Consider the following 26043-nt stretch of genomic DNA (forward strand, 5'->3'; position numbering starts at 1 on the left):
GTTTTAAATTGTGAAAATAATTCACAATACTGTGTGTCTCCTTCAACACATAAAGCCAGGTTTGGTTATTATATTTTGGGTAGAGTAAACACAGCTGCAGAGGTAGGCCAATGCATGATCCATATTGAGTCGTGCACGGATGGCAAAAAGGGAGAGGAATGTGTGAGGTCAGAGCCATTCCTCAGGCAGGAGTTGAGCTTTTTAATGCATTCAAGGGCATCCCGATAAGCGACTCCTATTTTCCACAACTTTCAATATAGAAAACATGCTATTCGTTCATTGGAGTTTTGAGGACAAAGGCCTAAAGACTGAGAGGGTTTTATTCTGAGTCCTTTCCTGATTAAAACAAATGACTGAAAATACTGTAATCTGCATGTCAGGCCATTGGCATATAAAGGGGGTTAGAATCATACGTTGCACTTGTGGGAGTAACTTTTCTCCTCGAGATGCAATAGCTGTGTAGAAAATGTACAATCAATGCGATCAGTATCGGAATCGATATCGGCCGATCTCACTCACGGAGGATCTGTATCACCCCCAATAACTGCTGATAGATGTCACAAGATGGCAGCAAAGAATTCAAGTAAATGAAGCTTCTCTAGGTACGTTCACGTACGGTCGGTCCAAGGCACCAAGATACCACAAGATGGTGCCAAAGCACCAATTCTAATGCATTTTCACACTGCACTTAGCAGGGTACAGCGCCGTCGATTAACCCTTTCATTGTGCACGAACATCGCATCTTGGTGCGGCGGGATGTGCAAGGCAGGCATTTACTTGTGCAGTGCCTCCCATTGGATAGAAATGACGAGGGCGGCATCGAAAGTACGATCCCGGAAAAGGAGGAAAATTTCTACATGCTACATTCTTGCTCTGCATATTTCTGCCGTGACGAGAACTGCAAAATAATTTTGAGTGTCAACAGCAGCTCAATCAATGTACCAGGATGCGTTTGTATGTATTCACACCTGCATAAAAGCAGCACGGACCACCGTGAGGAACAAACCCTGGTTAGTTTAACCAAACACTGCAGGTGCGAATGAGAGTAGCGATAAATGTATTTTTTAGAATGTGACTTTGTTTTAATTTATTGATTGGATATATTAAATGTTTTAAAATGTTCTCAACGAACTATACATTATAAAAATAACTAGAGTAGACGCGTATTTACCGTGTCGTTTGATTTCTTCACTTGTTGCGAGAACGAAGGTAGTTCCAGACCACGCGCAGGGCGGAGTGATATAACACCGCGTGAGAAAAGCACGAGGGTAGTGCGCGGCGGAGGCAGCGAGCGAGGGAAAGTGGTGACGAGTCAGAGGGTGAGAGAGACCGCTCGGAGCTTCCACCAGATGGATGTTCGGCGAGTTAGTGTGAGCTCGATGCACAGCCATGCCGACATTTGGACTGCTTCAAGTACCCAGTAAACCTCCCAAGCTTCGGGATTAATTTGTATTTCTTCGAGGGGAAAGAAAAAAAAGGTACGTGACGTGTTCTTGTCCCGAAGGAGTCCCGTTCCGTGCGCCATAAAGTGGAGAAAAGTTGCGCGTTCGGTCGCCTTTTATGGTTTCGCGAACAAAATCACATCGCTGTTGAGTTGAGACTAAGCATTGAGTAAAAGTCAATCTATGTATTTATTTTAAAGTGTCGAGTGGGGTTTCATCGTTCGTTGTTTCAAAAAAAAAAGATCGGTTTTTTTCCATACGATTGGAACAAATTCCTCGCTGGGCTTGTTGCATGAGGTTGATGTTTAGAGTTGGGGGATGGGAATTCAAACTTACTGTTCTTCAAGCGCTTCACTTTTGACATCAACTTAAAAAGCATATTTTAAAACGAGGAAAAACGTTTATCTCCCCAATTCGTGTCCATGAGGAAAAAAAAGAGATTTTTGTTCTCCTTATTTAAACTCAGATATTTAAAGTTTTTTCCCCCCTTATATCCGCTCACAATGGACGCCCACGAGCAGCAGATGGTTCTTTTGTACCTGCAGGCTATGTGGTTTCTCATCTAAGGTGAACACAGATTATCCACACGAGAAAGCAATTTACAATAGTAAATAGTGTGCGGGATTTCAAGATATCTCATTTCTCCTGTAATGATAATTGCTGCTGGCATTTTATGAGCCCGGGAACTACTTTCATGACTGCACAGGGACAGTTAGATAGCGGAATTTCTTTATCACCGTCGCATAATTGATGGAGAGGAATACGTCTGCGAAATGGAATACATTTGCATAATGGGATCTGTGCGCATCGATGGTTTATGGACAATGTGGAGCGCGCGCACGTTAAGCGAGTGTATGCATAAATGAGCCTACGAGTCATTCTGCCCCCCCCCCCCACACACACACGCGCGCGCGCACACACACTCAAGGAACCGATGTGATGTGATAGCTTTTCACAGCACATGTCACACCGTTTATGAAGTGCACATTGCTGAGGAAATGGGATTTTCACACAGCATTGAGGAGTTGAGGCAAAACGCTGTGACATTCACATCTGGATATTATGGATGGTATTGTCGCGTTTTTTGCTCAAACAAACACGTAGAACGGGTGTGGGGTGGAAGTTTTATTTTGCATTAAAAAAAACAACAACAACAACAACAACAATCGGGACCCCAACGCACTCTATGCACAGAAATATTAAAAGGCAGCACCCAAAATGGATTTGTGTGCATGAAAACTATGTGCTTTCACACATGTCGTTCACTTAGGTTGGAATCCGTCCAGAGGTGTAGAAACAGTGTCCTGCCCCGTTCAGTTTGTGTTCAGTTTAAGAAAAAAAAAATCCAAGCACAGTTATATGAGTAGCAATGAAATGAGTCTTCACACCCCCGTTTTCATAAAATACCTTCCAAGTGGTTGTCAATATTTTATGCCACATTCAGCTGGCGTAGGTTCGGTTTTGCTCTTCTGTCACGACAATGTTTCCCAGGCTTTTTTGAATGATTACATGTATATATATATATATATATATATATATAATTTTCAAAATTGGAAACTTTCTGTGGGAATTTGTGGGAATTAAAGGTACTTAGGTTTAAACCATGAACTTACAAAATTCAAGGTTTCTCTTAATGGGGAACTAAAAATATATTTTAGCATGAGTCTGACGAAAACAGCCAGATTTCACTGAAGTGCAATAGCTTTTACTTACGAGCCGTTGCTTAGGCCACATTTTTTTTTTTTTTTTTTTGTCCTGCAAGGCTAAATGTGGGGCACGTGGTTCAAGCTCTGGATACGCCACTGTTCAGCTAATGCCCCTGTACTGTCTACATGATGAGGATTCTGGAGCCGATCAGCAAGTGAACAGAAAAAAAAAAGATCACTGACCCAATCAGAAGATGGACCAATCTATTTAAAAAAAAACATGTTCATTTACTGCACAGTCGACCCCGCCATTTGCAGGGGATTACCCCACGAACAGCCAAAAACTGCACATAACTGACGCTCGGTGAAATGCATGGGGAAAAAAATAACAATTACACTCTAAAAATTCTGATAAACAATCAATACACAGAAAATGAGGGTCGAAACCCACCCCTCCCTAAAATAAATAAATAAATAAATATAATATTGGGGAAAAAAAGTGAAAAAGATTTGACTGTATATGCTGAGATTATTAACGATGGTAGCCCAGAACGTCCCTGGAATGAACAAGATTGTGTTTGCGGATACAATCAATGACGTCATTGATCAATCGGCAAATTATGACATTGTAACCAATGATCGATTTTGCACAAAATGCACAATGTCTTCCAATCCGATCCAACCGATCAGATCTGTGTAAATGATACTCTTTATTGCATGGATGTCTGCTTATGAGGCAAAAATACATTTATATAAACGCTTATATGGATGTTCCCGTTTGTGTAGGCGTTGCGGCAGCGGCGAAAAAGGTACGATGACGGGACGGCAGGCGCTTTCGCTGGCCTCGCTGCTCCTGCAGCTGGTCTGGACGGCCGGGGCGGCCTCCCTGCACTTCACGCAGCCCGTTTACAACGGCACCATCTACGAGAACTCCGCCGCCAAGACCTACCTCGAGAGCCACATCAAGATGGGGATCTACGTCACCGACCCCGCCTGGGAGATACGCTACAAAATCATCTCCGGGGATAACGAGAACTTGTTCAAGGCCGAGGACTACCTGCTGGGAGATTTTAGCTTTTTGCGCATTAGAACCAAAGGGGGCAGCACAGCTATCCTCAACCGGGAGGTTCGAGACCACTACGTGCTGACTGTGAAAGCGTCCGAGAGGGGCACCGACGCGGAGTGCCGCGCCCAGGTCAGAGTGCAGGTCCTGGACACCAATGATTTGAGGCCGCTGTTCTCGCCGACCTCGTACAGCATCTCGCTACCCGAAAACACGGCCATACGCGGCAGCGTGGCCAAGGTGACGGCGACGGACGCCGACATCGGTACGAATGGGGAGTACTATTACAGTTTCCGCGAGTGGACGGACATGTTCGCGGTGCACCCGACCAGCGGCGTGGTGACGCTCACCGGCCGGCTGGACTACTCTGAGACCAAGCTGTATGAGTTAGAGATCCTGGCAGTGGACCGCGGCATGAAGCTTTACGGAAGCAGCGGCTTCAGCAGCACGGCCAGGCTGACGGTACGGGTGGAGCAGGCCAATGAGAACGCACCCGTCGTCACCGCCGTCACCCTGACGCCCTCGGACGCCAACCCCGACCCCACGTACGCCATTGTGACGGTGGAGGACAGCGACCTGGGACCCAACGGGGAGATCGCGTCGCTTAGTATTGTCGCCGGCGACCCGCTCCAGCAGTTTAGGGCTGTGAGGACCAGCCCGGGGAGCAAGGAGTATAAAATAAAAGCGGTGAAGAACGTGGACTGGGAGAGCCAGCCTTTTGGGTATAATCTCACTCTGCAGGCAAAGGACAAGGGAAGCCCGCCTCAGTTTTCCTCAGCCAAACTGGTGCATGTCACTTCCCCTCAGTTCAAAACGGGACCCCCTGTCTTTGAAAAGGCCGTTTACAGAGTCAACCTGAGCGAATTTGCCCCCGTTCACACGCCTGTCGTCATGGTGACTGCTCTCCCAAAGCACCCTCGGCTCAAATATGCTTTCAGCCACAAATCGGACCGATTTACCATCAACCCCGACACCGGCTTGATCAGCACAGCGGCGCCAATCAGTGCCAACGCGGCTGTCCGCTTCGAACTGGACGTGACGGCGAGTGGCGGGAAAGCGGCGACAAAAGTCATCGTGGACGTCATCGACGTGAATAACAATGCGCCCGAGTTCCAGCAGACGTCGTACAGGGCCGGCGTTGATGAAAACGCGCCCGTCGGGACCAGTGTGGTGACGGTGAAGGCCGTCGACCTGGACCGGGGCGAGAATGGCTACGTGACGTACAGCATCACCAATATCAACCCGCAGCCGTTCGTCATTGACTATTTCTCCGGCGTCATCAGCACCTCGGAGCTGCTCGATTACGAGCTCATGCCCCGGATTTACAGTCTCAAAGTCAGAGCCTCGGACTGGGGATCCCCCTTTCGGCGAGAGGTGGAGGCCGTCGTCACCGTGACACTGAACAACCTCAATGACAATCAGCCACTGTTCGAAAATGTGGACTGTGACGTCACCGTGCCGAGAGACCACGGCGTGGGTGAGCAGATCACCACCGTGTCGGCCATCGATGCCGACGAGCTGCAGCTCGTGCGCTACTACATCAAATCCGGGGACGACCTGGATCTGTTTGAGCTGAACTCGAACTCTGGCGTGCTTTCCCTCAGGAACACGCTGAGCGAGGGTGAGGCGGCGAAAAGGTCCTTTCACAGTTTGCGGATCGTGGCGAGCGACGGCGAACGCGAGACGCAACCCATGTACATGAACATAACGGTCATAACCGCCCGGATGCCCGTGCAGGTGAAGTGCGTCGAAACCGGGGTGGCGACCATGTTGGCCGAGAAGCTGCTCCAGGGCAGCAAGGTCCACACGCCGGCCGAGCCCGACGACCACTTCGTGGACATTCACTCCATCAACCGCTACGCGCCGCGCTTTGCCGAGTCCTTCCCCGCCTCCGTGGAAGTCAGGGAGGACCTCCCCGTCGGGGGTCGCATCGCTCATTTAGGTGCCACCGACGCGGACAGTGGCTTCAATGGGAAGCTCGTGTACGTCATCTCGGGAGGTGACGCGGAGAGTCGCTTCCTCGCCGAGATGGAGACGGGCTGGCTTTTGGTTTATTCGCCTCTCGACAGGGAGACAAAAGACCATTACACGCTCAACGTCACGGTCTATGACCTCGGCATTCCGCAGAAGTCCTCCTCGCGGCTGCTCGATGTCAAGATCTCGGACGCCAACGACAATATCCCGCGTTTTTTGCAGGAGTCCTACTCTGTGGAAATTAGCGAGAGCACTCCGGTGGGCACGGAAATTATCCAGGTGGACTCGACGGATAAGGATCAAGGCGAGAACGGCGTGGTGAGGTACTCGATTTTGGGCGGCACGGATCACTTTGCTATCAACGCCGAGTCCGGGGTGGTGACGGTCGCCAAGCCGCTGGATCGCGAGCTGCGTCCGGTGTACGACTTGAAGATTGCGGCCCGTGACCTGGCCGAAAAGGAGCCCCAGCTCGTGTCCGCCGTGCCGCTGAAGATCACGCTGGAGGACGTGAACGACAACCCGCCGAAATTCGTCCCCCCCAATTACCGCATCAAGGTGAGGGAGGACCTCCCCGTCGGCACCGTGGTCATGTGGCTGGAGGCCCACGACCCCGATGTCGGGCCCTCGAGTCAGATCCGCTACGGCCTGATGGACAACGGGGATGGAAACTTTGAAGTGGACAAGCTGAGCGGGGCCGTGCGGATCGTGCAGAATTTGGACTACGAGACCAAGCAGGTGTACAACCTGACGGCAAAGGCCAAGGACAAAGGCAAGCCCGTGTCGTTGTCGTCCACTTGCTTCGTGGAGGTGGACGTGGTGGACGTGAACGAAAACCTCTACCGGCCCGTGTTCCGCTCCTTCGTGGAGAAAGGATTTATCAAGGAGGACGCCGTTGTCGGGTCTTCTGTCATGACGGTGAGAGCCGAGGACGAGGACAAAGGCCGAGACGGAGAGATCCGATACTCCATCCGCGACGGTTCCGGCCTGGGGATATTCACCATTGATGAGGAAACCGGTGAGTCATTTTGTGTTTCTCGACAACTCGGTGTTTGGAATACGCAGGCGTCCGTTTGGGATGATTGGCGTGCAAGAATGAGGTGAAGGGCGTATTCCTGCTTCTGGTCTCTTTTTTTTTTTTTTTTTTTTTTTTTTTTTGAAGCATTGGAAGCAGGGGGAGCAGCTGCACGCCAGACCTGAGCAGACATTCTTTGCAGTCGCCGTGGAAAGACTTTCTCCCTCAATCTTTTCAGATTGCAGTATAAAATATTGTTTGGTGGGATTCTTTCGGCGTGGCTCCGCTGCCTAGTAATCATTTTAACAGCTGAGTCAAATTAGCACCAAAATAAGCAGTCTGGAATTCCAGGAGTTCCTACAGCACCCACGCCTTCCCCCCGCCAACCTCACAACCACCAGATTTGGTTGTTTTGGAGCTTGCTTCTTACCTCCTTAAAGCCACTTTTGGTGTGGCAAGACCAGATTTCATACAGTCCTAAGCAAAAGTTTTAGACCACCACAAAAAAAGCCTTTCGGGCTGATAAATTTGGTGAGGGTCGAGCTGAAGATACAGGACTGCATTTTTTTTTCTTTTCAAGCCAACACAAATTTTGTATCATTTGAGAATATGGAACTGAGATTGTTTTGAAGGATCATATAGGAGGTATAAAACTGACAGGTCTGGATCAAGCGACATAACTAAAGTACTGTGTAAAGAAAAATACGTTTAAGACCACAAAAGGCTTTTTTTTTTTTTTTTTTTTTTTAACGCCCTTTTCAAAACACAAGATAACAGTGATTGCAGGATTGAGTACGAAACTGCTAAACTAATTGTAGTGGGGTGACGTATTAGCCAAGGAAAATTCCTGCAAGGGCCAATCATATTAGTGAGTTTCTGGGTAAATATGCCTGAATGTAGTAAAGTAAAGTCTCAGACCACCCATAAGTTTTTATGATCTTTGGTGAGGAGGAGGACTGATACAGATAGCAAGATGATGTAAGCCATTCATTATTGATTGCAGAGGGCTGGTGGGGCCAGGGGGAAGGAAAAAAACCCCTCGGGGCCTCATCCTTTTGGTGAGGGTCTGTATAGACTATCGAGATACACAAACATTGTAAAATCTTAGACCACCACCAGATCTCGGAAAGGCACAGACATAAGACATACAAAATGATTGTGTTAGGGGTTGTGCATGGGTCAAGGAAAGTCCCGGAGTAGCTTGTACTCTTGGTGAAGGTCTGCATAAAGTTGCTGTGCTGGTGAAGTGAGCAAAAAGTCTTGAGACTACCACTTTTTTAATGACCTCTGCCATGTCAACATAAAAACAAATAGCAGGCTCAATGTTGGTTTTACTGAATTTTTTTTTTTTTTATCATGGGGGGGCCGGGAGGAGGGTCTTGAGGGGCGAAGCCTTTTGTGAGGATCTGGATCAAGACAGAAAAACATATGCAAAGTGAGTCCCGATGGCATCAGTACAAGCAGATGGACAGTCAAATTGACCACTTTTGCCCCCGACATTTCGTAAACGGTGGAGTTTTGCGCTCATGTGACATTGCACGTTTGTGACGCAAATGTAATAGAGGCCCAAGACTGTAATTGAAACGCGTAGCCTTGCACTTTTTCTGGATTTGTTTCGCTTTGGATTCTGAATTGGATACACGTGTGAATTTTTCCACAGACCTTTTCCTTTGGGAAATGTTGGCTCTCAGATCGGTATATTTAGCATCTCATGACGACGGGGCGGCGGTGGGACGCGTGGGGGTTGTTGCGCGTGTCAGCTGTGGTGTGTTGCCCCCCCGCCCCCATTTCATAATGCAATGTAATGTTGTTTTACGAGCGAGCGGATAACCGGGATGCTCGCGGTTTTATTGGTTTCTTCCGCTTTCACGCAGCAGTTGTCTTCCCCGGTGTTAACTGCAAAATTGACGGACGGCATGACATTCGTTACACCTGTTTGAATCTCAGATCCATCAACCCTGATTTGATCTCCTGTCTTAGATCCTGATGCTAATCTTAAATTGATTATCAGAGTTATATTGATTGCGTTGTCCATGAGGGTTGGGCTGCAATGTCGTTGATTATATCCGGGATCAGCGGGCTACCGAATGCGGCCGAGGCGGTAATACCTCCTAGGTTGGCCAGAATGAAGGGTGTGGTTTGTTTGGCGAGCAAAAAGCATAGCAAGGAAAGTGGCTCTGTGCAGCTCGGCTATATATATACAGAGCCACAGCTGCATCTTGTGGCCAGAATTGTTCAAAATTAGAAAACCGACCAAAAAAAAACAAAAAAACAACAACCCCAAAAGAGCAAAGAAATCCCAGGAACCACACACCTTGTGCCCCCCACCACACAAATTTTAATGGGGGGGAAACCATTAGACGATGTTTTTTTTTTTTTTTTTTTTAACTTTTTATTTCTCTCTGCCATTGACATTTAACTGCTTGTTTTGTCTGGCTCCCTTTCTCACTTTTTCATAGCGCAACATTCATGAGGATGAACACATTTTCAGGGGTCTTCAAGCATGACAGATGTGCTCTTATAACCAGGGCCGTGCACAAGTTGGCGCTGACTCAAATTGAGATCCGAATCGGCCGTTAAAAAGTAAAATTTTCGGATTCAAGTTAGAAGGGGGTCATAAATTTTTGTCCTGTGTATTGTCTCAGAGGCATGTTTGGGTGGCACTTTTGTCTCAGTGAAATGTACTGTATGTAAGTAAGGAGTCCACATGCATCCACGCCCGCTACATTTGCCCATGTATGCCTGGGTATGGAAATATTTGGCCAGCTACTGATCATACAATTCCAAAATTGTTCAGCAGTAAGTCCATAAAGCCCAGCCAGGCACTGTGCCAATGACTTTGTCTATGTTACTTCACTGCTGGTCTCTCACGCCGTCACAGCATTATCCAAAGTGTTTGGCCACTTACGTGACTGGCGATGACAGGCTAGCTTAGCGATAGCTAGCTAGCGCGACCAACGGAAGCCAAACAGCCTAACATTGGCTAAGCACAACAAGGGATCATGGAAGTTGAAGTCAACTGTTTTCTACGAGTGAAGGAAAACCTTTCAGTGCTGCATCAGGTTTTTCTTTGTCCAAAAAAAAGGTGTAATCTGTTCATTTCTGCGTGAATCGAGATGCCCGATTGTTTCATGTATGCATTGCCCTTTCTTCCCGTGCTAATATATGCATTGCCCTTTCACTCAGCGTGCCGTCAAGACATTCCTTTGCAAAGCTGTTATTGTATTTTCCATTTCAGTTGAAAAAAAAAAAAAGCCTGTCCTTGGCTTCCCCCCAGCCCCTCCCCGCCCCCTTCTAGCTGCAAACCTCAAACTTTTTCGTCTGGCCCGTAATGGATAGATGTGGTATTAAGCACCCTTCCTCTTTATTTAGCGCTTAGATAAACTCCCCAGAGACCTCAAAGTGCCACCTGAATCCAATCCAAACAGTGCTGCCGCTTGAGTGCCGTTGCCGTGGAGACGGCGGCAGGAATGCACGCGACGGGACAAAGTTGATTGCCGGCCGCTAAACGAAAAGCACACATTGGTCATTAAAAGGATGCAGCGGCAGTTCTCAGCCCGACCCCATGAAAGCTTCTTAAAAAAAAAAAAAGAAATCTTGCTGCACAGGAAGAAAGCGTTGTTCATTTGCCTGTTACTCCAGGTCATGCTTGACTCACAACGCCCCCCCCCCTTTCAGCGTCAATTAGTCAGAATCATGATTAAATATTCAACTGAAAGTACAAAGACCAAATTTTATGGTATTTGTGATCCCCTTCCGGCTTGTTTTAATGTTCCTTTTTTTCTGATTGTTGTAGTTTCTCCACGATAGACGCGAGTAGTATGAGGCTCACATATGAGAAACGAGGGGCTGAAATAATGACTAAAGGATTATGTCAAATTGGGAGAGAATGTTATAATGGAGTTGAAAAACTGGTGAAAGTAAATTCATGACCGTAAACCAAGATGACTACCAGAAAAAGTAATTTTGCAATAATTGTTTTGTATATGAAGTGGTAATTTTGTATGTAAAAAAAAATAATAATAATAAAATTCTTACTCTATAAGAAAAAAGTTGCCATTTTTACAGGGTGGAATCACTTTTTAGCAAGTAAAGTTGTAATGTTCAGAGTATAAATTGTCCATTTACACAAAAATTGAGAATATCATGGTAATATTGTACCTTGATCATTATCATGAGGGGAATATTGCCATTGAAACTGAAATTTTGTACAGTTGTAGTTTTATTTTTGTTGACGTATCTGCTGAAACCCGTAACTTTCCGTTTTTCTTCTTTTTGGTGCAGACTTCATACTTTTTTGTCCTTGCCATGTTTGCAAAAAAAGCGATGCGTGGTTCCGCTGAAAAAGCGGGCGAAGGAAGTAATCCTAAATCCACGCTTACTGTACATGGTTTAAGATTAACATATACAGTATCCTCTAAGCCAGACGGAAAATGTGTGGGTGTCTGTGTGTGAGTGTTATTCCTTTTTTAAAATATGTATTCCTATACTTAGCGTTGTGTTTACTTCAGCACGAACGGATGTATACAGGTGATGGTGAGCTCAGCTCCTGGCAGACTAAAGAACACTGTCCGGTGTTTTAGGCTAGCAGCGGGGCTTCGTCTCAGAGGCCATCTCGAGTGCAGTTAAAAGGCCATTTTATATATTTAGAGGAGAGGTAAACTTGTTCAGCAGGCGATCACAAGGCCGGCCGGCCGGCATGCTTCGTAATTGCGTTAAATCAGAAGGCAAACTGATTTTTTTGGTTGTGTTTTTTGCTTTTGTTTTTTTTCTTCCCCAAGCCTGCCAGTTCACTTGCGGTCAAGGCACAGGCGAACAATCGTTTGTTGTATTATTAATGCTGCTGTTTGTGGTGGTTGTAAAATGAAATTTAATATTCACTTTCATTTTGGCGCTATATGTAACTTTTTTTCCTTGAAGAAAAGCAATGAATAAAGAAAAGGAGCGGGGTCAAAATCAATCAAGAAGAACACGCAGAGGGACCAACTGTGCATAAACAAATGGGCACTGCTGCCTGCTGATACACATTGTGGAAATTGCAATGTTAATTCCGGGAAAATTAGCTGAAGCCTACTGAATGTAGATCGCTAGAATGCCATCACGTTGATAGCTGGAATGCTTCTACAGGAGTAAGAAATCCGCTTGAGTACAGGAAGTGCACAAATAGATTGAAAAGAATTTAGCATCACGTCGGCGGGTCCTATTTTAAGTGAGAACTGATGAAATGCTATCGTGCTAATAGCTATCCTAACATATTGCAAGCATACCAACCAGGGTCCAAGACAGATCCTTTAGAATTTCACACTCAGCCCTGTAGTCGGGTACTTTTTCAATGCGGCAATTGCCCGAATGCTAACATGCTAACAGTTGTTATTCTCACACATAGCAAGATGGCCAGCCTGTGGATGGAAACTGGTGAGGCAGACCGACCAAGATTTTACACCTTGACCTATGGTCTGGTACTGTTTGTATGAGAACTAATAAAATGCTAACTTGCTAACATTTGGAATGGTAACATACATCTCGATAGCAGCCTGAGCGTCGAACATATGTTGAGCTCTTGGTTTTCGTCCGTCGCCGCAAACGTTCTGCAGACGTTTGTCAGGAGAATTCTCGATGAACGTTTGCGACATTGGATGAACCCTGACGTGAACCAGCCTTCACCACCTTCACCAACGTTCGCAAAGGTTCGCCCCCTCCGTGCGAACGGTCTGAAGGCATGTCCATAAGAATTGGCAGAGCCTGAAGAATTTCTCGTCAGGCTCAGAAAACAGATGAGCTGTGACATTCGCAATGCGAGCCCGAGGGCAGGTTGACGCCAATTTTGGGCAGCACCCTGAGTTGAATGGAAATAGTTGGATTAATCTTCATTTAATTTTTATTTCATTGAACTTTTATTCCATACACACATTAATCAGAATACCTGATTAATTCATTTTATATAATATACTTTTTTTGCATTCAGGTCCCCTTCAATCTTTTAGCGCCATTGTTCAATTTCAAATTCTCCAAATCCTCTGATTTCAGCCTCTCAACTGTAAATATTTTCAGATTTTCGTCGTCTTTTATTTAAACAGACTTTTGTGTTAAGCAAAATAGGAGAATGGCTAAAGTCTGCTTTTACTTTTTGAAAACTTTGACTCAAATCTGACATGTTATGGATTCATAATGAAGTTATTCAAGACAATTCACTCGGTTTTGAAAAGAATTATTTGCAGCCGTGGTATGTTCACATGACATGTAGTTGAACCTGAAGCAACCCGAGAAGTGAATATGAAACTAGTAGCCCTTGGCATCGATCACGATCCACCTCATGAATTATAAGCCCTTAATCCCAATAAGCTTCATGTTTGAAGCATGGCGCTGAGCTGCAAGAAGTCTGGGAACTCTTTGGAAGTCTGGGGGACCTTTGAGAACGTGAAGTTGCCCGGTAACGCCGGGGTTCACTTCAGGCCTTTTACCTTGTTTCCCCCCCCCCTCTCAAACACGCTTGCAGAATGTGAAGCATTTCAGCAGGTCTGCGGCACAGAGACGACGAGGCTCCTTTATGGACGCATGTGAGCGGGAGGCCCGGGGAGGCTCGGGGAATGCGGGTTGTAAGGCGGGCCAGCGGCGTTAGTGCAGTTCAAAGACGCGCCCCAATGCCTTGCTGCAAACAAGGAAGCGTTTCTGTTTCATCCCGACTCGCTCTACCTTACCGTGTGGCTTGTTTGAATGTGGCCTTTGTGTGTGTGTGTGTGTGTGTGTGTGTGTGTGTGTTTGTGTGGGTGTGTGTGCGGGTGTATGTGTGTTTGTGGTGTTGTGTGTCAGTATAGTGTACACATCTTAAAAAAAAATGGCTGCAGGTCATGACAGTTCACATCTCGCTAAGCTCAGGTAACTTTGAATAACAAAGCCTCAGGGAATGTGAGCGCAAAAAAAGAAGCGGAAAGCAAATCTGGTTTTGTCTCGTTCTTCTTTTCTCCTGGCCTAAAGGCAGGTCTCTTTTTTTTTCTTCTTCTTCTAACGGGCTAGGATAGCGGTGCGGAATGGGCGCGGCGAGTGAATTCACGTGCTTTGTTCGTAAACTATTCAGTCAGGGTGGGAAGGATCGGGTGTCACCGCCAGCGGTCCACGTACCACACTGGAGTAACATTCCAGCTTTTTGGAGTACCCGTGCAACTTTATTTGTATAAGATGAGAACTTTTTCCTCGTGACTTTGACTTTTCTGCTACTTTTTTTTTTTTCTCTCATCAGATCACAACCGCCCTTGTTGAGGCTTTGTGGCTGCTCAATTTTTTGGTAGCGGGGAGAAAGCCAAAGAAAAAGTCAAGTCTAGTGCGGCAGATCTGGATGATTTGACTCGTTTATGACATCAGGTCAATCCATGAAAGCCAGTTCGTCCTCCCTTCTGAACTTGATTCAACTCTCCGTTCCTAAGCCAGCTACATGTACTAAGAATGCTACGCGCATGCATTTGCACCTCTTGGTCTGTCCGCTCGACCGCCCCCCTCCTCCTTCAGCTTTTTATGACCTGAAGCCACAACTATTTGTCTCCTCTCACTTCCAAATCCTGGCTGTTGTCAATCAACAAAAGGCTGTGTCAACAAAACGACACCCTCTGTAAACTATTTGTCACCTGAAAAGTATAGTGTCCTTTTTTCTTTTTTTTCCGACCCTTTTAAATCATGCATGTGTTTGTTTGTTTTTTAAATTATTTATTAGTATATTTTAGCTTTTGGCACTTTTAATTGGGGGGGGGGTTATTTTAGTTTAAAAAAAAAAACACTAGGAATACGAAAGTGTTGCTAAAAGGTTGCGCTGCACAATTACAGAAACTCTGACATCAACGTGAGTGACCGACCATCCATCTTGTCAATCAAGTACTGACTCCGGCCTCCGTGAAATATTTCCCTTGCTTTTGACTTGTCATATTCCACTCAGTCACGTGTCTCCAAAGCCCCAGCCCGTCCTCGCCGCTTGGTCTTTCTTTGACTTCGCTCAGGTGCCCATCCTCCACTAGCCTCGTTTGCAGCTGACGCCATTGTCTGTGGGTGCAATTCACGTGGTAGCTCTTTTATTTGCTCAGCTGAAGTCCATCGCCCCCGCATGGCAGTAAAACAACCTTCCCTGCTGGCGAATGTAAACAGCGCACTTGTTGATACTATTGCGTGTTGACATCCAGACCTAACTTCTGCAATCTTCTTTTATGCTTTTCAAGGTTTTCGTATCAGGAAAATGATGTCCTCCAAGCCTTGTTGAGTGTGTATCATGCTGCATGTGATGCAAGTGAAAAAGTAGGAAGTTAAAACATTAATTTAAATGGCCAAAAAAAGAAAAATAATCAAAAAGACAAGGCTAAAACATGCAAAGTGTTGTACGAGACTAGAGTTGCATTTTCCCCCAAATTGTACGTCTTGAACAACTGCAGTGGTCCCTGTACGCCAACTTCTGGAAATGCATCATAAACACAGATCTCCGTTAATGGGAGGTAAGGTTAGCAACAGAAAAAATGTGTAAAATTTAAAACATGAAAAAAAAAATAAAAATAAAAATAAAAATAGACTTTCATGAAGGTTTTATTCAGTTCGACCTCTAAAATTTTGTGAGAACAAGGGTCCAAATTAGGGGTGGAACGCTTTTTGAAAAACAACAAAATCGATCGGTTCAACCATTTCGGTTCAATCCGAGTTATTCCGTTGGTTCACGTAATTCTCATTAGGTCGAAAGTACTGAATACACATAATCACAAGTGTATTGATTAAACACACACACACACACACACACACACACACAAAACAAGTATAAAAGTTTACAGAAAAATACACTCGCTCACAAAATGTCAACCAAGGCTTAAACATTTAAAAAAAAAAAAAATCACTTCCACTTCCAAAAAATCTCTTTCCCAGATGGCTGTTGCTAAATTCCCGATATGGCCTTGTTTCTTTAGGTATCATCCGAACGCAAGAGCTGCTGGACCACGAGACCACTCCCCACTACTGGCTGACGGTCTACGCCATGGATCGAGGCGTGGTTCCCCTCTCCGCCTTCGTGGAGGTCTACGTCGAAGTGCAGGACGTCAACGATAACGCGCCGCAAGCGTCGGAACCCGTCTACTACCCCTCTGTGATGGAGAACTCCCCGAAGGACGTGTCCATCATCCAGATAGAGGCGCTGGACCCGGATGCTAAGTCTAGCGATAAACTCAGCTATAAGATCACCAGCGGTAATCCGCAAGGCTTCTTTGCCATCAATTCCAAGACAGGTAAGACTGCTGTTGCTTTAGAGGGGAGATTTGGGAGGGTGGAGGGGCTACATGGATTCGTACTTGTCTCTTATTTTTGTTCAAGGCGTCATGTAGGCGATTAGCGTTTTTAAGGTTTGCCGTGGTTTTGTAAAGTCAAGGTTTCAATTGCCGCTAAAACACATATTTGTACCTTTTGGCCCTAAATGATTGGGTTTTTGCAAACTTATTTTGACATTTTGGCATGAAATGAGTTAATATGTATTGTCGTAAAGGCAAAAAAAGACGACAACAAAAGCACAGTGCCAGCGGGTACTAGTTGGCACCAAGGACAACATGCACCAGCACATGATTTGGTCGCACCCTTTTTTGGGTGGTTCCAGCAAGACCATGCACGTTGATGAATAGCTGTTTTAATTAGCGTACCACAGTTTCATCGCAGTACTGACAATGACTCAAGTTGTTCTATTTGACTTGAGAAATCCTGTATTTCGAAACACATTCCCCAGAAAATGCACAAATAGAAATCATAATTCAGGCATTGGCTTGATCCGTAACATGTCAGAAAATCAACAAAAATGTTCAGTTTTGTTTTCCAGTAAGTAAATGCAGATGTTTGTAAATGTTTTATTTTGGGGAGCGGGAAAAGCACAAATATACTGAGTTTGCTTTCATGGGGGATGACAGAAATCTGACAACGTTTACTTTGTACTACTGACCTGAGTTTGCTTTCATGGTTGGACGACAGAAATCTGACAACGTTTACTTTGTACTACTGAGAGATCGCCATTCTGTGGGTTTGGTCACTTTTAAATTGGAAATGATTAAATGAATAATAGATGCGCAAAAATATTTTTGATTAATTTGCTAATCGTTTAGTTATCGATTAATCACTGGACCTCTCCTTTTCTTAAATACAGATAGTTTCAGAATTTAAAGTCTTTTTTTTCTTCTTTTGCTGTAGCTGGGTCACAATTCACATTATACGTTCACACATATTACACCTGTCGTCAAATCAACGTGCCTGTGCGAATACCTCGCATCTATTCATGTATGAAAAGGAAAAAGTAATTTAGTTTTTTCTTATACCAGGCCGTGCCTGAGGGCTCCTCTCTCCACTCCAAAAGTGCCTTTTCTCATGCGGCGCTTTGCAAATGGCGTGACCATTAATATTACATCGGCTTCTTATGAACCCGCCCCGTGCGCTCTACACTGCGTCGTCACTTGCATGTTTGTGATCTTGTGTGGGTGGTCTTCCCCCACTCTCCCTCCCAAAAGGTAGTCGCTTCAACACAAGCTGCAGAGTTATTTTTGTTACAACTGCCAAACGTGAACTTTCTGACCAAATAAGGATGGGAGAGCATTAGCAGCGCACCTCCCTCTCCCCAAACGGGCCTGGCATAAATCGTGCTTGGGAATTCCCAACTAGACGGAGGAAGTAATTAATGCAAGAGCACGCTCACTTTAATTTGCCCGTCTTTGGTGGCTGATTAAATGTGTCAGGTTGGCGAATAGAGGAGGGGGAAAAAAGTGTTTGCGCCCCCATAGGAAGAAGTCATGTCCATTGAATTCATTTCATCCAGAAGTAAACTGGAAGCAAATGTCATTTGTCATAAAAGTGTAAAAAGTAGTTAACCATGGCTAAATTTAGCTGGAAACATATTTTCCATGAAGAATCATTCAAAAAAAAAAATCTAATTGTGATTTTCCCTACTCAATATTGCGATTTAATTTTTTTCAGGGTGCTCTTCCTATTTCTATTTATTTGTTTATTTTATTAACAATCACAACAAATTCATATGTATACCGCACTATTAAAAAAAAAAATCTGATTTATTACACATCAATGTTTTGGTCTTTAAAGGTGAATCTTTTCGAGGATTTGCCGTGAAAAAGGAAGTGCAGGACTATATATATATATATATATATATATATGCTCCATGCGTCAATGTGACACGACAACCGCATATTGCCGGTTTCTGAAAATGTTTAAATTTACCGCATGCGAGGCCTTTTTTTTTCTTTTTTTTTTTTTTTTTCTCCCCCATAATGACACGTTCTAAATCTGCGTCCAGGGCCCCCAGTCTTGGCGTTCATGCAAAGCTTGTGAACCAAAGGGTGGGAAAATAAATGAAAGCCAAAGCCTATGTTTTGTGTGCGTGCATGTGCCCCTTCGGCATGTGTTTCCGAGCTAACAAGCTAGTCGCGCTCCTTTATCCACTACGGCCGTAAGGCTTCAAAGCCGCCAAGGCTTTTCTCAACGCCTTGGGTGGTGGTAGTGGTGGTAGTGGTGGTGGCTGCTCCGCACTCGCCGCTTTTAAGAAGGCCCGGGTCTCCTTTCTGGTACCTTCTTTGACACAAAGTGTAAAACACTTAAAATATTCGAGAGTCTCTTTTTGGGAAAAAATCAACACCTGCAAGCAAAGGACAGAACTGCTCACTTCAGATGCGACTTGAAAAGAGGCAGGAGTAGCCGGAATGGAAGTAGTTGGGCTTAAAAACATTGACATTTTGGAGTGACTTCACTTCTGTTGGCAGCTTATTCAATTTGAGCACAGCATAACCGCTAAATGCCGCTTCACCCTGTTTGCTTTGAACTCGAGACGGCACGAATTGCTGCTGGTCTGCAGAACTTAAAAGCCCTACTGGAGTAATATTAAATTAGCATTTATTTAATGCTTTCGGGACCCAAATCAATCTGTGATTTATAGAGCAGTGGCAAAACTTTAAACTGAGAGAGCCAGTGTAAAGAACAAAAAGAACTACACTCGAACTGCCTAAAAACAGGCATTGCGACGATGGCGCTGCACTAACTTTGTCACGATTTTTAAAGGGGAAAAGCAGTCCTACAACATAAAAACAATGTCGCTCAGCAGGCAGTGTGTCAATATTTTATTATTATTATTTTTTGCATTCAAATGTCATTTGCTTTGAACGGTTATATATGAGTGGTGCTGGGGGTAGGGGTACGTCAAGGGCGTGGTGCGTGTCTCGGAAAAACTTGGATAAAAGGTGGCCCGACATTGTAAAATCAACATTGCAAAATGGGGTTTGGCCAGTTTTCTTTTTGTTTTGCAGGTTGCTGGGCACTCTGTTGCCAACTCTGCCCGTGGCTTAAAATGTATGTGCGAGGCTGTTCTAATTTGTGTTGTGATGGGCGGACAAGCATTCATTTGATTCCCCCACATGCATACTTGACTCATGTATGCTTCAGTCAAGGCGTCCCACTTGACGTCTGCTTTTATTTTCTCTTCATAGAGAATTTGTCAATGCACTTATTAAACATCGCCCACATTTGATGACGCGCGGCGTCTGAAACGTTGCGGTGGCAGGACGTCGTCGGACTTTGAACAGCGCGGCCGTAAATGGGCTGTTTGCTTGGTGGTGGTAACCAAGCCAAACACGGGAAACACACTGTTGCCAAGGCCGGATGACAATCTTATCACTCTTCACCTTGGCATCCATTTTAGATCAATTAGGGCAGGGATTCCTCAGAACTTCCAGAGGGTTGGGTTGGGTTGAAAGTGTCACGGCTGCACATTTACTTTGTGTTATTTAGAAATTAGACGTCTCAAAACAGCGGTACCTCGGCTTCCTGTTGCCACCACGCGTTGAAGTTTACCGTAAAACGAAGCGAACAGCAAAGGAAATGTCATGTAGTGTATTTAACCAAAGCACATAACTCACGATTCTGTTAGCTTAATGCTATCACTCAGGCCATTGATGTGCTAATGACACTAGCATTGACGTTGTAGAAGTTAACTCTTTTATAAGCAACTATCAGATATGTGAACACAAACATTGTAGTGACATAGACAGTCAATTTGACAATACCACGGGCACAACAAAAACAATAATAATAATAAATAGGGATGTTCGATTCCAAGTATTCACTCTTTCATACTCAACCAATACCAAGTACCAATACGTCTTGTAATTTTGATATATAAAATCTCATTGGGCACAAAGTTGCTTTCTGACTTGGATGATGACTCACTGATCTGTCAATCTCCCGCAGGATAGCGCCAACTACTGCTGAGGAGGACTAACTCGATGTCAGATTTTTTTTTGACCTTATTGTTTTTAACTTTTAAACTTTTATCTGTGGCTGGTATCGGTCGCCTCCGAGTACCCGTTACCTTTAAATAAGGCTGGTATTGACCCGATACGGATACCTGGTATTGGTTTAAATTGATTTTATTTGCGTTTCTACCCTGCATTTGGGAGGATCTGTAGTTGACAGTCATATCGTTTAAGCGTCAGGATAGCGGCAGATAGGGGATGCTTCTCATTGTTACCTTTTCAACAGTGACGCATCCATTATCACGGGAAGTGAGATAGGGAAAAGATAACACCAACAACTTCCTTGCTATTGTCCACAGGTCAAACTATGATCACACTGCCCGCGGAGCGAACGGTTGGAAATGAACTGAATGTTTCAACTTTTGTGTGACTTTTACATGTTGAGTTTTTTTTCTTCCCCCTCTTATACCAATACATCATGGTCATGATGATTATTTTTTTCCTTCGGACAAAAATATGAGATTGTCGAAAGTATTTTTAGTGTGTTTTCCTCTTAACGTTTGGATTTTTCTTCGGCCACACTTAATGTTAAAAGCGGGCGTCCCGTCTGTACCCCTAAACACAGACCTTCTTAAGTTCCCCGCAGGTCTCCATTTTGTCAAATTTCTTAACCATTTTTCACGGAAGGACAGAACTCCACCACTGCTTGCCTTTTGCCCCCCCCCCCCCTTCAGCCCAACTATCACGGTTATAATTACTGTCAGCCTTCCTTGGCCCACGCCTCGCCACGGCCTTTGTGTGCGTCGGGACAAAAGGACGGCCTGCGTGTTGGAAGCGCTGACTTATTTTGGCTCGCCAACCCGATCATTTTCCAGTTTTCAGGATCAGCCGCGTATCCTTTACATGAAAGGAGCGGTTCTATTTCGCAAGTATTCATTTTAGGTCCAATAAAGCCAGATCGGAATCAAACTTTCGGGCTGTTTAAATAGATGAAAGTATTGTCTTAGATGTTCGGTTTGGCCGCGCATCCTGAACTTTTTGCTTTTGCTGTCAACATGTGCAACAAAACCAAGACAAGATGTACAATGCGAAAGAAACGCAAACACAGTGTTTCTCTGCGTCATGCTCAGGCCATTGATAGGCTATTTTGGAACAAATGCTTTGAGTGACACAATTTGTCTCTCAAAATAACCTTTTCTTGTGGTGTTGCATTATTACTTCTACTCTTCACAAATTTGATTAATTTTCTTTTCTTTTGGTGATGTTTTTTTTCTTCTTTTTAGCGTAAAATGGATATCGCCAATCGTCAAATTTTGTCACAAATTTTTAACAAGAATTTTCACCGTGTATAAGATTGAAAATGTGAAGTTCTGTTTCACATCGGACAGCGAACTGCAGGCTTTATTTGTGTCATCAGGCTTGAATTTCTTAAGTGTACAACAAAGATTTATTCTTCCTGTTGTCAGAGTGGAGATTATTTAACAAAAAAAAAAGCACATTTGTTAGGTGCGTTTTTTTTTCTTTCCTTTGAATGAAAATCAGTAGTCTTATGTTTAAGATTAAAAAGAGCCAAAAAGGAAAGTCTGAAAATGGAAAAGTAGGTTCGGTGGCCGGCTTGTGTTTTCCTAATTGCAGTGCTGAGCCTGCGACTATTTCTGGGCAGCCGTAAGTTGTGGGCCTCGCGTTCCTCGCTGGCTTTTGGGGTTTCGGAAATCCTTTGCTTGATGCTAATCGGGTCGCAGTGCGGCGACGGGGCAGCTCTTGGTGCGGTCCGAGCTGGCTCGTCTACTCCGTGCTCGGGTGCAATTAACGCTGGCAGGACGAGCACGAGATGCCGCTGAGAACGTCGCCGCTCCGCCAGATTTTCTTCCCCCGTTGTCTGCGTGTTTGTGAATGGGTTAAGACTAGCTGGTTTTACTTAGCATTTGCCAAAAGACGCCTTAAAAAGGCAACAGACAAGGCGGAGAAGTCACGTCCTGCAATCAGCGAGTGCTCTGACAAGAATGAGGCAGTATCTGGAAATGAGTAGACCTGATTGTGAAGCCATGCACAATGTTTCTTCTTCTGTCTGTTAGATAGCAGGCTATTTTCAGATGCGTGGGTGTTAGGATTCAAATAAATGAAACAGATCTTCTTTTAGGATTCCATGATAAATCGATTGACAAAAAATATTCGTTTTGTCATAAATTGTTTGCTTTGTCTGAATGGTTGTTGTTTGTCTACGTGTGCCCTGCAATTAGCCGGCAACCAGTTCAGGGTGTACCCCCGCCTGCTGCCTGAAGCAGACAGCTGGGATAGGCCCCACACGCCCGCGATCCTTGTGAAGATAAACGATTCGGATAATGGATGGATGTCTCTCTGTAAATTAGCTAGCGGGTGACATTAATTGGTGACAAAATTCGCTAGCTGGTTTGGAGAGAATCAATTTTGAATGGGACATTTTTATCATTTGTATATTTTGGCGGACTAGGGTCTGGTCAAAAAGAGAAACTGTCTGTCGAACAAATGTGGTGCTAAAAGTGACCCTTTTTGGGTCAATTTTTTCAAACTAAAAGAACAGGATTGTTTTGACTGCACATTTTTAATGCTCAGAGCGCAAAAAGACTCTTGCTAATTTTGTTGTATCCCTTCTCCATTTTAGACGGTTTTAGTGTCATGTTTGTTCAGCTTTCGTGGGAATTAAACGTTACCCAGCTGAGCTATTTGAGCTGGTCTCCGCGGGTCTTTGCGACATTTCACACGTGTCCGTCTGGCAGCTGCCAAAAGTTAACAGCGAGAAATCTTTTCGTTCCTACACCTGTGCATATTTTGGATATTTTGAATTTTGTGTGGCATTTTACATTATTTTGAAATGAAGTGTAGTAATGATGATTTTTTTTTTCTCCCTACAGGCCTAGTTATGACGACGTCAAGGAAGCTGGACAGGGAGCAGCAGGATGAGCACATTCTTGAGGTAAGGCATGGGCAATTAAGTTTCATGTTGCTCAGGGAAACTGTCTTAAGGGGTTGATTTTCCCTCCCAAATTGTAGAGGGCACTACAGATGCATGGCTTTATGTTTTTGGAGGTTCATTGGACTTTCTTTTCAGAAGAATACATTTCTTCTTGCTGTGTAAAACTGTCTTTCGCTAAATTCAAAAAAAAAAAATCACCAATGTTGTGAATGTTACCAATCCAAATTTGGCGCTTCAAATAGAAATTTCAGTTTCTGTTTTTTTTTTTTTTTTTTTTTTTGCTTGTTTTTTTAAAATGGGTTCTTGCGACATTTCGTGTGTGTGTGTGTGTGTGTGTGTGTGTGTGTGTGTGTGTGTGTGTGTGTGTGTGTGTGTGTGTGTGTGTGTGTGGTGGGGGGGGTACTCGTCATTGACATGGCTATTCAATTTCATGTCGCTGAAAAAAATTCTCTTTCTTCAAAAAAATGACAGATCCCAACTTTTTTTATTGCTGGAATTCTTTTGACTGTGAATACCCCCCAAAAATCTTGAGGGCTCTTCTGGACCAAAATGTTCACTTTAAACCAAAATGGCAGATCAGATTTCCTGTCCCTTTTCGGCAATTACCCGTTAAACATTTTTTTGTGGGTATACATACTCATGATGGACATGGCTGTGTGAAACTGTCTTCATTGGGTGGATTTGAAAACAATATCGTGAGGCTGCTACAAACCAACATGGCAGACTCGTTGTTTGTTTGATTTTACACCGTGGGTCCTTGAGACTTTTTGTGAGTAAGCTCATGATAGACATGCCTACCCAAAATCATGTGAGATTAGATGCAAGGGGAAACTGACTTGGGGCGCAGATATCTTTTGTCAATTTCTGGAGTGGTGCTAGCTAGCTAGATAACTCTTGTCCAAGTTATCAAGTGTAAACATTTATAATTATGTGGTGAACACCAAAGAGTCTCTCCCTCATTTTAGGTTGGTGTCTTCTTAGGGTAGAGCTGCAGGGCCATAAATCATATAATCATATGCTTATGGGTGGAGCAGTATCGGTGGTAGTAGGTTGCAAACCCCCAAATCGACCCCCCGCTCTGCCTTCTACACTAGAGAGCTGCAGTCGATGTTCTACACTCTAGGCTTTTAATTGACCTCGGCCGCGCCATCTTTGCTCGCCGCACAAACCGCAGTTGCTAATGGAGGCATTTTAATTGCCCGCCCCCCCAACTTCTTCTCGTTGGGCTTTTAATTACAGTCGAGAGCAGCGGCGTTCAGCTGCTCGTACATCTGCTGCCTGAGCTGCGTTATTTGTCATCCTCAGATTGTGTTACATTTTTCAACTATAGCTCTAAATTGGAGTTCAATAGCAATTTTCACAGACAATACGAAAAAAAAGGAGTGTGTGAAAACAAAGGCACAAGAGGCCAAATACAATGCATAAGACGCGGTAGATTAGACAGAAGACCTGTAAATAGACTCATACAGTGTGTCACCCCTAACTGTGAATATACACTTTAAAATCATTGATGTGACCAAACTATTTTATCTACAGTGGAGTCTTAGTGGAACTAATCAGTTCCAGGGTCATACGATGGCTACATGGTGGACGTATACAGTATATCAATGGACAATCCATAGGCCCCAAGCGGCAGAAGCCATAGGGCAGCCATCTTGCGTTGCCACGTTTACTGACAAGTTCTGTTGTTTTTGTGCTGAAAACACTGTTATCTGTGTTTTATGCTATCCCTGTCTGGACTAATGAGAGACTCTCAAAGAACCAATTTCATTGTTTGCATGCACCATCTTACATTAAAAGTAGATGTTGTTCTCCTCCCGGAACAGTCTATCAGTGGGTATAGATACCCCGAAAAAAGGCGCTCACAAAACTGAACTGCACTCTTACGAAGTTTAGTGCTACTTTAAAGGCTCGCTTTTGCCGACAAATTTGGGTCGAATTCCGCATTGCAGAGTTCAAAGAGATGAAAGGAGCACGTGTTTAGGTTCATGTACTACCATGGCGACCTAAGGCATGTGTTTGTGCCCGCCGGTGTGTGTGTGTGTGCGTGTGCATGTGTGTGTGTTGGAATCCGGAAGCCATTTTCTCACACTGCACTTTCACGACGCTTTAGAACCATGCGCACACACACACACACACACACACACACACACACACACACACACACACACACACACACACACACAGTCGGGGGCAGGTAACTCTGGCCCAGGGTTATGACGGTAGTAGGGGGGCTTCTATCGCTTTTATGACCAGAGAGGCGATTGGTGGCGCATGGGGGGTTGGTAGGTTCGTATGTCTGGGTGTAAAAGACAGAGAGCAGATCGGCCAGCTCGTCGGTCTGGATAGGAGAGGTTGGGGGGAGTGGGTGAAGCAAAGTAGGACATGCCGGGGCATGCTAAGGAATCAGGTCCCTGGACCGGGAAGAGTGGAAAGAAGAAACAACAGAAGGGGGGGGCTGAACATCTGCTGTGAACAGTGGGTTTACACAGCATGCATTTAGCACAAAGTAGATCACTACCTGGGTGCTTCACGTCTGTGCAAACACACAGTCTTACGTGATGCAATGACCTCATATGTATGACCAAAAGTTGCATGGAAAAAAAAAACCCTAACCACTGTTACTAGCAAAATGTGCAGTCTACTTAAAAGAATGTAAGTTACCGCCATTGAAGTGTAAGAATTTAAACCATTTTACAAACAATA

General features: G+C 44.7%; 1 protein-coding gene across 1 annotated transcript in view; it reads left to right on the forward strand.

The window, feature by feature from the left end:
- Nucleotides 1–1312: 1312 nt before the first annotated feature.
- The window catches only part of fat1a (FAT atypical cadherin 1a), a 62953-nt gene continuing 38222 nt past the window's right edge, over nucleotides 1313–26043 (forward strand). The window contains 4 exon segments of the mRNA XM_019861726.1: nucleotides 1313–1478; nucleotides 3875–7140; nucleotides 16068–16382; nucleotides 23276–23337. Coding sequence (XP_019717285.1) covers nucleotides 3903–7140; nucleotides 16068–16382; nucleotides 23276–23337 — 3615 coding nt within the window. The 5' untranslated portion in view covers nucleotides 1313–1478; nucleotides 3875–3902.

This window comes from Hippocampus comes, unplaced genomic scaffold (genome assembly GCF_001891065.2).
Source record: "Hippocampus comes isolate QL1 unplaced genomic scaffold, H_comes_QL1_v1.1 scaffold7, whole genome shotgun sequence".
Taxonomy (NCBI): domain Eukaryota; kingdom Metazoa; phylum Chordata; class Actinopteri; order Syngnathiformes; family Syngnathidae; genus Hippocampus; species Hippocampus comes.